This window comes from Protobothrops mucrosquamatus, unplaced genomic scaffold, assembly GCF_001527695.2.
Source record: "Protobothrops mucrosquamatus isolate PMUCROS unplaced genomic scaffold, P.Mucros_1.0 scaffold681, whole genome shotgun sequence".
Taxonomy (NCBI): domain Eukaryota; kingdom Metazoa; phylum Chordata; class Lepidosauria; order Squamata; family Viperidae; genus Protobothrops; species Protobothrops mucrosquamatus.
This window is the reverse complement of record NW_015386968.1, coordinates 360731-375371: the sequence shown is the minus strand read 5'-3', so window position 1 is coordinate 375371 and position 14641 is coordinate 360731. Positions and strand designations below refer to the sequence as shown.

The following is a 14641-nucleotide window of genomic DNA, read 5'->3' as shown; positions in this document are numbered from 1 at the left end:
CAGAGGGCAGGAGCTGCCACAGAGAAGGCTCTCCCCCTGGGGGTCGCCAGCCGGCATTGTCTGGCCGACGGCACCCTAAGGAGGCCCTCTCTGTGGGAGCGGACTGGTCGAAGGGAGGTGTTTGGTAGGAGGCAGTCTTGCAAATACCTAGGTCCATTGCCACGGAGCGCTTTAAAGGTTGTTACTAACACCTTGAAGCACACCCGGAAGGCCACAGGCAGCCAGTGCAGCTCGCGCAGGAGAGGTGTTACATGGGAGCATCTAGAGGCCCCCAGGATCCCCCGCGCGGCTGCATTCTGAACTAGCTGGAGCCTCCGGGTGCACCTCAAGGGGAGCCCCATGTAGAGACCATTGCAATAGTCCAGGCGGGAAACAACGAGGGCTTGAGTGACCGTGCGTAGAGCGTTATGAATTAAACATTCTGAATATTTTGCCAAAGTGAAAAAAATGAATTAAATGAAATATATCTAATTCAGTAATGGTTTGTAGGATTTGGGGAATATCTCATTGTAAGAGATTCCAAGACAAGAATTTTTCTAAAGAATATAGAATGTTTCAATTGGTGGTTTTATTGTATGCTGGAAGCTAGATGCAATGCAAATTAGAAATTTATGGTTATGGAAAATGATCTGAACTGTGGTTTGATTTTGTTCTGCCTGTATTTTTTCCAGTGTATTTATGTATGTTATACCTGGCAGCAAGATTAGATTGAGATTAAGAATTTCAACTCTTTTTTAATTTCTTTAACTTGATGTACATAATAAATACTTGCATTTCTTACTGAAACAATGTGCTCATTCTATATATGCTTTTGGGACATGCTTTTGTCACAAATTCCAATCACCAGATGAACTGTTGACAAGAAAACAATTTATGATTTCCTCTTCCTAAGAAAATCAGTGCAGAAAAGTCTTTTCTCCTGAATTAAATGGATCAAACCAACATTTACCAAATATACTGCTCCTAAAATTTGTGGGATTTTGCAGGAAGTTTATGCACAGATAATCTAAAGATTCCCTTCTGGCCTATTACATAGTTCTTTTTCCTAAAACATACATGTCCTATGCAGAATATTTAGAATTCTAGAAAAATATCAAGAATAACATCATATATTTTGGACAGGATTTAATGAACAAAATAATATTTCAGATAGATAAGCAATCAGGCAACAGGACAAATCTGAACTTAATTGCCAAATATTTGAGCCAACTTTCCCCAACCGGATATTCTTCTGAATTACTGGCTTCCCCACAATGCTGGGTGGTAATGGAAATTGAATTTTTATACATCTGTAAGTGATTAGTTTGGGCAAGACAGCTATAAGCTATCTGAAAAAAATCCTGATAAATTATTGTGTTAAAGACTGCTGGGAGGTCTAGTAAAACTAACATGGACACATTGCTTCAGTCTGTTCCCCATTCCCATCCCCACAAAAAAGACCATCAACCAATATCATTTCATATAGTTCTAGAGGCACAGGTGTTCCATGTTTTTCTGACAAGACATCTCTAGTTAGATATTAATTTTGATAATTTAAGACTAGATAATAATGAAATGAAGTATAGAGGAGAAGGAAGAAAGCAGCTATTTTTATATCCTATCCACCAAAAATAATTCACACTATTTACCTATCAAAATAAAATCATATTATAAGTTACAAAGCTAGATATTTAAATTAAAATGTTGAACAGACTAGAAAGCTTGAAGAGAGGGGAAACTCTACATTGTCAATTGAAATGTCATTATTAGACACCAGACAAGCTTCTCTTTAAGAACATTCCACTAAATACTTATTACTAAAAAGCTCTTTCATTCATCAGTAGATAGTTGCTGGAGACCAGGACAGCCAAATAAATATTCTAAAGAACGTAGCAATTCTTTAAACTACAGTACTAAATTAGCTTGTCTGAAACTTTATCAGAAACTTTTATATAACAATTGTTTATTTTAGCAAGAAAGGGTGATTGATACTTTCAACATCAGGGACATCATGGCAGTCAAAGATGTACTGATACTAGTCCTCACTAAAATAAAATCAGTTTTCTTATGACTTTTCTTGCCAAGTCAAAATAATTACAGTCACATAAAAATATTTTTTGCAAAAATATTCTTGCAAAAACTTGGGGGTATCCTCAGAAGCAAAGAACTTAAACTGATCAGTGTAACAAGACCAACATTTCTATTAGAACAATATATTCCAGTCAGACTAGATGTAAGCAATTTACCTTCTCTCTCTCAAGAAACATTAAGCAGAACAACCATAGCAAAATACTGACACACTGCCCCTTATATGTCAAATCAGGATTTAATGAATTTTTCACCACTTCAAACTACTGAACAGATCCAATGGTGACAGGGAAAATATATGGTTTTACTCTAAATGTGTTCAGATCAAAATAATCATGTGTTTTTAGTAAGCATTTAAACAAGGGTATGACAACCTAGAGTCCTAGTTTGTCATACAAACTGTTATGCAGCCCTCAGATAATTTAAATATAGCCCACAAACCTAACTCTTTTACTTGCTTTAGTCCAGGACAAAAATGGCATCCACCGGACAGCGAAGAGCAAATGATGATACATGTTATGAGGTTGTGATAGAAGCCACATAAGTTATGTAGTTGTGTCAGACATCAGGACACAAGTATAAAATGCCATGGTTGTATCAAGTCATGATGCATGTTTCATAACTTTTTCCATTATTGCAGCTTCACAATTGTACTATTATGCACTTATTTGAAAGTAATTCCATTACATTTAGTGTGGCACATTTAATTATCAGTAAAATATAGATTCAATGAAATAAATACAATTAATACTGTATGTCCATGACAGAAAATATTCTATATTTATTTAATCAAATATTTTAAGATACGTTGTCACTCATACAAGTTTAGAATATGCTTGCTGAAATCAATGTGACAAGTTAGTCCTGATTAAGTCCTATTGATTTTCAGAGTTTTTTTCAAACATTTCCAATTATGTGAATTAGAATGATATTCAAATAACACTTACAATCAAGTACTCAGAAGACTCTTAATTAACTGTAAACTAAACCTTTAATGGGCAATTGATATAATGAGTAGTAATACTTAACACATTTTATGTGTTCTTACCAGTTATGAGATGCTATGAACAAGTTCCAAAACAATTAAAGTATTTCAACATGCAAGAAGGCAAATGTAATGTGTCTTAATCAAGATACAAATCAACAAATTGCAAGTGATATATAATTTATATAAAGCAACAGATGCATTACATCTTTATAGCAACTTGTGACAAAAGCCATAAAAAATAAACCATATTCATATCGAACTGTTTACTTACAAACTCCTTAAAAATTAATCAAAGAAATAGATTGTTTTCTGTACATTTGACTCTTAAACCCTTACCATTTCTTAATGTTATCAGTTAAAATTCAATCAATTTTTCAATCAAAGCAGCAGTGCAGGATGCTTCTCTAACTTGTTCCTCTTTAAAGTAAAGCTTCATTGATAGTATTAGTGAACTTACTCATATCAATGTATTAATCTCATATTCTCAGAATATCAATAAATACATTCACGACGATTTTCACGTGTGTCTGCCCATGGGAACAGAAGTATTAAATTTCCAGTCTTTACAACTCATATGTACCGTTAATATTATAGAGAAGATTAGTGCATTTGGTTATATTTCCTTAATTTTACAACTTTACATTTGCAAAGCTAATTCAAATTGAATACCAGTTGAAATGAAGAATAAAATATAGATTAGTTGCCATATCTCCATAGTCTGAGATTCTACAAGTTTTAAAAGGAAGGTAGTTCTAGTTTGAGACACCATTTTATTTAATTGTTTGTTTGTTTCATTTATAAGCCACCATCCCATGTTCAAGGGGACTGAGTAGCTGAGTATTATATTAGTGTGGCCATGCTAATTTCTGACAAGTCTTCCAAATTATATCTTATGATAAATGATCTACAGCAAATATCTATTCAAATATTATATAACTTTATATTCTGTTAATAAAATTGGAAAAGTCATTTTATTTCCTGTTAGTGAACAGAATTTAATTGGTTCCTACTACCCATGTGATTATCTCAGCTTGAGTATTTTCTTTAAAAAAAAATCAATAGATAAAAGTAAAACATGAAAAACATATAATTCTAAGAAATCTAAACAAGGTCTTAAATCTTTTATTTCTTTTAGAAAATTGTCCTTTTTTGTTGCCTTTTTTCCCACAAGAACTTTGCAGATTAATAACTACCATCTACTGGATATATAGATATATAATTTCTGTCAATGTAGTCACAAAAGTAGGAAAACATCATGATACTCATAATAATTTAAAAATACATTCTTCATAATTAAATTTTCACATAAAATTTAAAAATCTATATATCAACCACCTTTCTATTTTGTTTTACTAAAACATTCAAATCATGATCAAAAAGACAACATACAACTAGTGGTTTTCTGTTTAGTGTAGTTATCCAATGCATTAATTATAGTATGTCAGCATGTAGGGATTAAATTATGCAGTACAGTTACAAATATAGTGATCATATTCCACACCCAGACAGAAGTTCTGACATTTGCTATTTTACACCAAGCCACTACGATAGTGAATGGCTGCATATATTACACTCTTTTCTTCAATTTTTTGAAGGCTGGCACTGAAGGCTGGCAGAAATTTCTCATACAGTACTTTAAACTTTATAATTTATGCTTGATTTAGACAATGCAGGCTACATTTACTAAAGAGAAAGTGATTCTAAATGTAATAGAGTGGTTTTGAAAAAAACAAACAACTTCTTAGTACATGTAGAATTATCACAAAATAATGATATATAATTTCATCAGTATTTTTCACTGTATGTCCAAAACAAAAACTGATAAATGATTTAAAAAATCTATTCTTTATCTTGAGGGCCAAATTCAGTCTTCTCCACAAATGGAATATATTACCTTCCAATGGAATATATTACCAGGGAAACAGTTAGATCCCAATGTTGGCCACATATCAATAAAAAAAATATCCACTTCATCATTCTAATTAATTTTCACTCTTTTATATTTAAGCAAAAAAACCCAAATCAAATTATTGCCTACATTACAAAGTAGAAATTAGCACCTACTGCTCTAAGCTCCTCTGAATATTAAGGAATATGAAATTACTCTTTCTCATTCTCACCATAGAAACAAACAACTTAAGCATTTCAGGTTCACTTCAAGTTCAATTTGCAATGACATTTAACAAAAATGTAGCAAAATAAGAATCTTTTGCTTTGCTAAAGCATAATGATTTTCTTTTTTCAATAAATTCATACATACATTTCCTTGGTACCATTTCTCCTTAACAATATGAAAATTAAGCTTTTTCCTATAGTATAACTAAAAGGATGTGATTTTTTTTTTCTAGATAAAAGCAAACTGAAGAGTGTAGAGATGGCAGGTAACTTTTAAAACAATTTAATATTAGAATTATTGACCAAACAGTAATCTGATTTATTTTATTCCAACGCTATAACCAGATGACAAAATATTGTCACGTAATTATTTTACATCAGAAATTCAATGCTATCTTTTATAAATGTTGCATAGTATAGACACGGATACGTCTAGAGTTTCCAATACTACAATCAGAAAAATCGACAGGGAAATCTACACTATTCGTCTTCCGTAGATCGATATCCTTATTAGCGCTATAACCGTTACAAAGCCTTTGTTCAAGTTCATTTTCTTATATGATGGTTTTGATCATTGACACGTTTATACTTCCGTTACGTTGCACAATATGAACCTCTACACTTGACCACCTCAGGCCCAAAACCGGGACCAATAAAAATACACGCTAAATGAGTAAACTAACGGGCTTAGTACAAGTACTAGAAGGTCGTAAAATCTGCATTTGTATGATTTCCTTGTTCTCTTTCTTTCTTTCTTTTCTTTCTTTCTTTCTTTCCTTTCTTTCTTTCTTTCTTTTTCTTTCTTTCTTTCTTTCTTTCTTTCTCTTTATTTATTTATTTATGCTTATGCGACAAGTCAGCAAGTGGGAAAAAAGAAACAATATGCAACATGATCTTACGGAAGGTAAAAGTTCCATTCCGCCAAATGACTTTTTGGACAGTGACAAGCGACCGAATTTCTGGCTTTGGGAACCCGCTTACACGTGGCCGCGGGAAGGCACACCGTGGGGGGGGGGGGAAAGGGGCCGCCCGCCCAAGTTCCCGAAGCTATTCGACACCAAGGCCAGAGGGTTCCCCGTCGCTCCGTTGCCTCTGTCCGGAAAGCGAGGCGGCGCAGCGGCGGGAAAGGTCAGGCGAGCGTTAGCCTCGCTCGCTCCTTTGCTCCCTTCCCTTCCCCTCCCCTCCCCTCCCCCAGCTCCACGCACTTTCGGCTCTTACTTTTGCACGAGTTGGGGCAGGTTGGGCGTCTGAGGCATCCCCCTGACGAGACCGCTGTCGGCAGTCGGCGGGAAATGAGCCGAGCCTCGGGCATCTCTCTCAGGCTGTTCGGGGCCACTGGGGTCCGGGGCCTGGTTCATGACTACCCTGGGACCATTCAGTAGATGCAGGTTCAGCCGGAGATACCCGAATCTCCTTCGGAAACAGCCAAAGCGGGGGGGGGGGGGGGGGGGGGAGGCAGACAGCAGCGCCACACAGGAGCCTGGCTGAAGAGCGCGTCGCCCGGGAGCCCGGTGCAGACGGCGGCAAATACCGCTAGCGCGCTCCCGCCCGCCTGAAAGGTATCTCTGCTGAGGAGGCCGGCGAACTCTAGGGAAAGACATTTATGGCGACGCCGGGGACAGCGGAGCCAATGGAAGGAGGAGGTGCCACCTCCCCGTACCAAGAAATTTTTGGAGACTCGGTCATTTCGGGCCGTTTTTTTTGATTGGGCAAGCGAAGTTGCGAGGAGACGATGGGAACCCGTACTATATGGTGCTTAGATACTGTTTCACTGAGGCTGGGGATCAGTATCTGTCCAAGTTTCTGCTCAAGGAATGAGAAAATGAGGAACTAGGGGTCCTCGGGAATCTTCCCCAGCCTCTCCCCCTCCTCCCTTTCTGGTGTGTCCTGCTTTCTTCATGTTTTCCTTTCTGTCTCTGTCACACCCAAGACTGAGCTTGTCTCTCTACCTGCGACCTGTCAGATTGCACATTGTGAATGCCTGCTCTATAAATGAGAATCATTGCCCTTCTGGCATCGAAGAGGATTAATCGCAGATTAAGGCTGTGAAACACTAAAAAAGATCTCATGCGACGTGCAAAGTTGTAAAAGCACTGCCTCCACCCCACCACCTCCAAAAGACACATGAAAATAGCCATACGTGCAACTATTTTGGGAACTATTCCCATTTTATTGTATAGTGCTAGGCAGTGAAATGGGGTGTGTGTGTGCACATACTTGTAGAGACACCTGAAACAGCTTTCCAAACAGTCTCACAAACCTAAAGAAGATGGCTGCTTTAATGGTTTCAGGAGATGCTTTGGATACCTGTACTAGATGTTTCTGAAATGGAAAATCTAAATAAATAAGTGATCTTGAAACTTATGCATTGGTTGCCTCAAACAACAGTTGCAGATGCATATGGTTTCATAGTGCACAATATTCAAATGTTACACAGTACAAATGGTTATGTCTTAATGACCACAGTTGGACCAGCAACTCCATTGCTTAAGCTGTGTGGTTATTAAGCAAAACATCATGTGACCATGCTAGATTTACACTACCTCTGCTGTGGTCATTAAACAAATTACACATGTCATTAAGTGAGACATCACATAACCGCAACTTGCAATTTTATTGCCAGTTTCTCTACTTCCCACTGCTTGTCAGAAGTCAGCTATGAAACACACAAATGTCAATCACATGACTACAAGACACTGTTATGGTCATAAATGACAGCTGCTTATGAATCTCCCAAATGTCAATCATATGACTGCAGGGTCTTGTAAATGTGAGGAATGTCAATGAATTAATAATTTTTATTCGGTCAATGCCAGCAAAATTTAAAAGAACAAAACTAGAATGAAGCAAATAACTACAATAATATACCAAAAACTAGAAAAATAATTCATACACTATAACATTCACTATTACTAAGTTACTGTAGCTGTTATCCAGAAAATAAATCTAAAACATTAATAGATATAAAATAAAAATAACGGTATATATCCTCCAACAATTTATTAGTTGAGATCTATCAAGGCAAGAATAATATTTAAAACTGAAGTAATTATGTATTTAGCCAATTATATCTTAACTTTCATCGCAGCACTTGTATATGTAGTGACTACACACGTAATGAATGGTTCCATATCCTGAAGGAGGTTCATGTAAAATTTATCTGACCCTATGGGGAATTTATATATTGGAGGCACAGTGTAGATTGACTCTAAAATTTACAACATTGTAATATATGTGAGATGGTTTCAGTTTGCTCATCACCACGTCTCGGCAAATACACTAAGCCTCAGGGATTTTACTATACTGCCTTGAAGAACTACAGATGGAGGAATGTTATATTTAGATTTAAAGATTGTGATTCTCAGTTTAGGGAAAGCTAGATTTAGCGAATAGCAAAATTCCAATGCATCTCTGTTTCTCCAAATTCTATCACTGTTGACTTCTATCTGGAACTCCACCAGTTGTAAAATTACTTTTTCAGCACTGTCATAACTTCAAACAGTCACTAAACAGGGCGATTATTAAACAAAGACTGCCTGTAGATAAAATTAGATACTCTTTAAAGGAAAAAAAAATAAAATAAATGGGATTGGTTGGTGTATAAAATTAGGCATGCGGTAAAGAAGTATTTCATAGAACATAATTATCCACTAAAATTGACTGCTAGATGGTTTTGGACATACAAAAGGAAAGGGTTATTCACATGCTGAATAACTCAATTATAAAACATTTATTACAAAGTGTAGTAATGATTTTAAAACAACTAGAAAAAGGTCAAAGGAAGTCACTACTTTTTTTCTTCCTTTTTTATTTCTTTCTGTACTTTTCTCTTTATTTTTTGATTTTTTTGTTTCCATTTGTATTTACCTTATAATAAACTTTTTTTAAAAAGCACGCAGCATTTGCTTGCAGCTTCTGAGTACTTGTTCAGCTAAGACGTGCCTACTGCACATTGTGTCTAATCCTTCAAAAATCAGTTTAAGGTTTTACCTGAAATTATTGTCACTGCTACAAATCTCAGTCACTGAAAACACCCTGATCCAACCAGTACTAACTCAGACTGATTACATAGAATACTCAGTCTGTAGATTGAGGGAGACAGAGCGCTGTAATATGTGGCTTGCTTTCACGAGGTGGAAGGAAAAATTAGTCAAGAATTCCTGTCGAAGGATAAATGCCCTTCAGCATTTGCAGAGCTGCAGATGAGAAATAAGTGAACACTGCTTCCAAACACTGAAACGGCCAGATCCAGAGCTAATTCTGAACTGATGCAAACATCCCATGTGAAATTATCCTTTTGGATAGCCGAACATTACAAGCATCTGCAAGTAATAGTTACTCCTCCCCTTTTTTCTAGCTAAATAATAGTTGAAGTTTCACCCAGCAAGATAAAGCCTCTGCCTATATCACAAACAGAAACGCCTACAGCTCCTAATTAGAAGCACAGTAAAGATTTGATCAACACAGATCACTTTAACATTAGATGAATAAATTTGAAGTTAGGCAACCTGAGGTAAGGCAAAGCTGAGTTTTAAGGACATGTTCTTAAAGAGAAAATAGCAAGGTGTCTTCAGATTTCAGCTGAAGTATATGTACATAAGTCCCAACTCAAATGGTCAACTGAGGAGCCCTCAGCTCTGTTCTTTGTCATTAGCCAGCATGTAATTGAAATCCAACTTGTTCAACCCAGACTTCAAATAAAACAGTCTTTCAGTCACCCACTGCATGGAGCACACACAAAGACTTCTGTAATCTAATTTGTTAGCTGAAGAGGCAGTAATTTTGTCCTGCTGGAGTTGAATTACTTAAGGCCAAGGCACTGAGCCTTTTACTCTGTTACACACAGCATTGTGTATCGAAGGATTTAAAAGCTTTTAAAATAACACCAAACTAGAAATATAAGAACAGTACTTTATAGTTCCTCTTTTGTGCCTAACACACATTTATGTCTGGAATCTGGTCTGCATGAGAATATGCCAGCTGAAGTACTGGCTGAAACTAAATTATTCAAAAGATTGGTGTCCTTTTTAATTGTTGATAGATTTGGTTATTCCTATAAGAAGGAAGTTGAAGTTACTGTGGTCCTTAAGCCCAGTTCTTGCTCAAAGGATACAATGAAGCAACTTCAGAGATTAAACCAGCATTTTTGGAATACAACTTTTTTAGGTAGAAAACATATTTTTTTTTAAATTAGAAAAATATTTTTTTAAAAATTAAATTTTATAGAAAATTTAATCTACCCCAATAGTGATCAATATAATGTGAATCTTTGATGCTAGCCAGCTATTTTACTAATAACATATATTCCTCATTGGAGACATTTTCATTGACTACATTTAATGTGTTGCCCTCTTGGTACTTAAAGGGAGATATAATAATAGCGGTTTATACAAATACTTCAGAAAAATTAGATGAGATTCTTATATTTTATTGGGTCCTCCTATGTACCAATCCTGGCTCTCTGACATAATATTTTAATCAGCTTGCTGAAAAAACTTATTGTTTTCCTTTTTGCAGATTTGTCCAAAGAAATTACCAGAAGGCTTAGTGAATTTTTATCTATAAATACTGGGGAAAGGAATCTACAGTAATTTTCTGGAATTATTAATTTGGTGATTGCATTTGATTGCAGGTTAATTACCATTTTGATTTTATTTTAAGTGTGTTATGTTTTTATTTTCTTACTCTTTTTAATGTGAAGTTATTGTATATTGCTTTGGGTTTCTACAATATGTAAACATGTTTGATAACCAGAAAGGAAATTGAAAGAATGGAAAATGGATACAGTACCAAGGAATAAAAAAAACTGCAAAGATCATCTCACTTTTTCTCTATTTGGGTAGCATGGATCTTCAAACATTAAAATTTCTTCAGGAGCTAAATTTTTCCAATCATATACTGGATGTGAGGGTGAAATTTTTCCATCCATATATTAAAACTGTATGCATTATATTGTTGCTATTCCTATTTAATATTACCCTCTCAATCATGAGCAGAACACAATAAAACATTTTTAAAAATCAGTATATCACCTTTAAAAATATTAAAAAGAATTTATAATTCATGTTAACAGACTAACAATATTTTGCTACTTACAATACTTACGAAATACAATTTTGGGAGATATATCTTTAAAAATAATATAGGAAAGCACAGGTAAATTTCAGCAACCTATAATAGGTAAAACCAAATACAATAGAAAAATAATATTCAGAGGAAGTAAAAATCTATATAGATTGGAGCTAATGAATAACAAATAACAAGGCAGTGAGTTCTTCCTATTTACAAATCAGTATCATGTTTTATTTTGCTTCCATTGCTATTTAACAAACTCAAATGCTGCTTATAGTTAATTTATCTAAGGTATATCCATGGATAGAAATGCATACATATTAGAACTCTATAAATAATGTCCTTATAAAATGTATGTATGCAACAAAACAACCAATTAAAAATCTAGTGCCAAGGATTGTATCAATAAAAGTAATAAATATAATGCAGCCCATATATTATGATATAAATTATTTTTCTATTTTTAAAAAGAAAAGCATCACTTTTAATAATGTAGTTAGAATTAAATTATTGTTAAATGTGAAGTTTGGATATGTCTAATGTGAAGTTTGGATATGTTTTTGAACTGTATCATTGATATGAGCAGAAGAAAAGCTGTGTTATCCAAATCCTCAGATTCTGAAGTCTGTAAATCTTAGCTTGGTATCATAAGAAGGGGAAGGAATAATCGATGCAAGGGTCCTACACAAAGAAATCGAGAAAGGAATATCAACGACTCAAACCTCTAACCAAAGTTTTAGAGACCTCTAATTTTAGTGTCATTGTAATTATATATTTTAGGATTTAATTTTATTCGTTCTTATATTTAAAATACCTGTTCTTTTCTGAAGTGTGGTATTCCAATTGTCATGCATCTGTTACATGTTTGCATGCGTACCAGAAACAGGTAGATAATCACTCAGAATAATGAAAAATATAATGGAGGGAAAGATTATTTTGCTATATGCAAAACCATAGCAAATTTATATTCACATATTCTGCAATAAAACAAATGCTTATAACCAACTGTTCTAAACAAATAGTAAGTTACAATAGTGTATTTTATTCTGAAAAATACAAAAAAACTATCTTGCAGTTTCAAAATAATTTGTAAAAATGCATACTTCATTGATTTTTGCAAAACAATCAACTTTTAAATTAGCACCTACAAAACCTAAGTACAAAACTTCTGATTAGAACAGAAAGTAATTGTCTCAATTTTAAAATTAAATCTAAAAACTGACAAATCTATTATATTATCATAGTGGGTTTTTTTTCCAAATTTTCTTATATCTAGTACATCTTAATACTCAGCTCCATATTTCACAGGATAGCAGCCCAGTCCATCTATGTTTAAAATGTGGGTAGAACTGAAAAGGTGAAAAAAAAATGGGACAGGGAATGAATTCTTACAAACTACAATCATTCCTCTTTCCCCCTTTCCATCTAAACACATTCCCAGAATCAGGACTGACTAAGGAACCAAATTACCAAAATAAGAAGTCATTCATCCCCAATACACCCACATTTGGCTGTTTTATTTATACTATTTTGCATATTCTTTTGTAATAGAGCTCATATTGTTCGCTATTCCAATTAATATACTGCCATGCCTGTTTTTTTTAAAACATTTTATTTAAGAACCTAATCACTTAAATATCGTTGTCCCCTGCACTTTAATTTACTCAGGAGCACATTAAAAAAAACCATTGTTATTAACTGGAAAAATGCAGTCGATGGAAATGGTCTGAATCAAAATAATTTTCTTGTACTGTGCATTTATTACCATCCTACCAATATCATTGTGGTAGTTTGCAGTGAAGTCTTTTACACACCCTTTTCGTGACTATATATAGACTTGCTATTGTAAATATTCTATACACAGTCAGTTCTAAACCCAACAATAAATACTACAAATATAATTAGCCTTACCTCTGAATAAACAGAATTGGGTTGATTTTATTCAGTCAGTCAGTTAATCCAGAAAGCAAAACTGGAAATGTTATATGTGAAGGCAAAGCAAAATATTTTACCAAGGTAGATTTGATTCTTCCAGAAGATGTGCAAGATTCCTTGCAAAACTTGAAAATCAAATATTTTAAATTAAAAACATGATATCCAAAATATACACAGTTATAGGTAGAAAAAACAATACAATTATTTGCATTTTGCCAACTCTATTCATTTCTTCATGGTAATCTGAATGAACACAATCTGTTTAACAAAAATTCAATTTATATATATATATATATATATATGCCATTGGATATGCAATAAGATTGACAATATTTATGTGCTGAAGTCACAAAAGTACTGACAGTGATGGGAATTAATATATTATTTATTTAACCCTTGTCTGCTGTCATATAGTCAGCACAGCATGTAAAAAAAAATTCAGATACAATAAATCAGATACAGCATCTGGTAAAAATTACAGAAACCTAATCAAAGAAAAGGCAGTAAGAATTCAGTCTGCTCAGGATGTGCAAACATGCACAGGATAGGGATATTTCATGAACACAGAGTTATCAAGCATTTGATATTTGCATAGGTTATCAAGTGAGAGCTGAAATTTCCCAAGAACTTAGTCAACTGATGAAAGGAACATTCTGTAATAATCTCCTCATTCAGGACAGCATTCACTAAAGTCATACTCTCTTTTATATTTATCATAACAGGAATTTACTCTCTTTCCTCCTACCTAAAGCTGATGATAGGATAATCCATGGTCTACATTCTGATAGTTTAGTGGAGAGTGCAAGTGGTCATACTCTAAGTGTTTACACATGCTCCTGGATCCCAAAATATAGTCTTATGTCATGAATGGTTAGTTTCCTATTCCTTTCTTAATTCAGAAACACCAAATGTTCAGCATCATGGCTAAATATAAAACCAAGAAAAAAGAAACTGAATAAAATATAAGAGACTATTATTCACAATGTTAAACAGTCAAAATTGGTAAACAATTTTCCATATTGCTTAAAATGTGCATAATTTTTATACCAAAATCAGATGACTGGTTTTGCTGTTTACATTTTAGATCAGCTGAAAGGACATGCTTAGATTAACATTTCACTAAACCAGGGGTGTCAAACTGCCAGCCCACGGGCCAGTTTCATCATACCGGAGCCGCACCCACCCCATTGCCGGCAATGGCAAAAAAGCTCCGATACGTTGCGCGACGTCACGTGACATGTCTGTACTAAACCATCTGTAAAGACAGCCACTTATGGTTTAATATGTGTGAATCCAGCCAATTGCAAATAATATAACAAATCATGTTTAGAGCAAACCACATTTAGCATAAATATAGCTAATTTATATCTGCTTGGTGATATCCAAAATAAACTTTTATTCATAATACAGTTTCACCAGCTCATTGCAAGAAGCAAATAAACTTATTAATAATAAGCAAAAATA

At 34.4% G+C, this 14641-nt stretch overlaps 1 protein-coding gene across 2 annotated transcripts in view; it reads right to left on the bottom strand.

Moving 5' to 3' along the window:
• Nucleotides 1-6601, bottom strand: part of RBM20 (RNA binding motif protein 20) — an 80367-nt gene extending 73766 nt beyond the window's left edge. For both annotated transcript variants that reach the window (XM_015818111.1, XM_015818112.1), the window contains exon 1: nucleotides 6389-6601. In XM_015818111.1, the coding sequence (XP_015673597.1) occupies nucleotides 6389-6528 (140 nt within the window). In that variant the 5' untranslated portion in view covers nucleotides 6529-6601. The remainder of the gene's footprint in view (nucleotides 1-6388) is intronic.
• Nucleotides 6602-14641: the final 8040 nt, after the last annotated feature.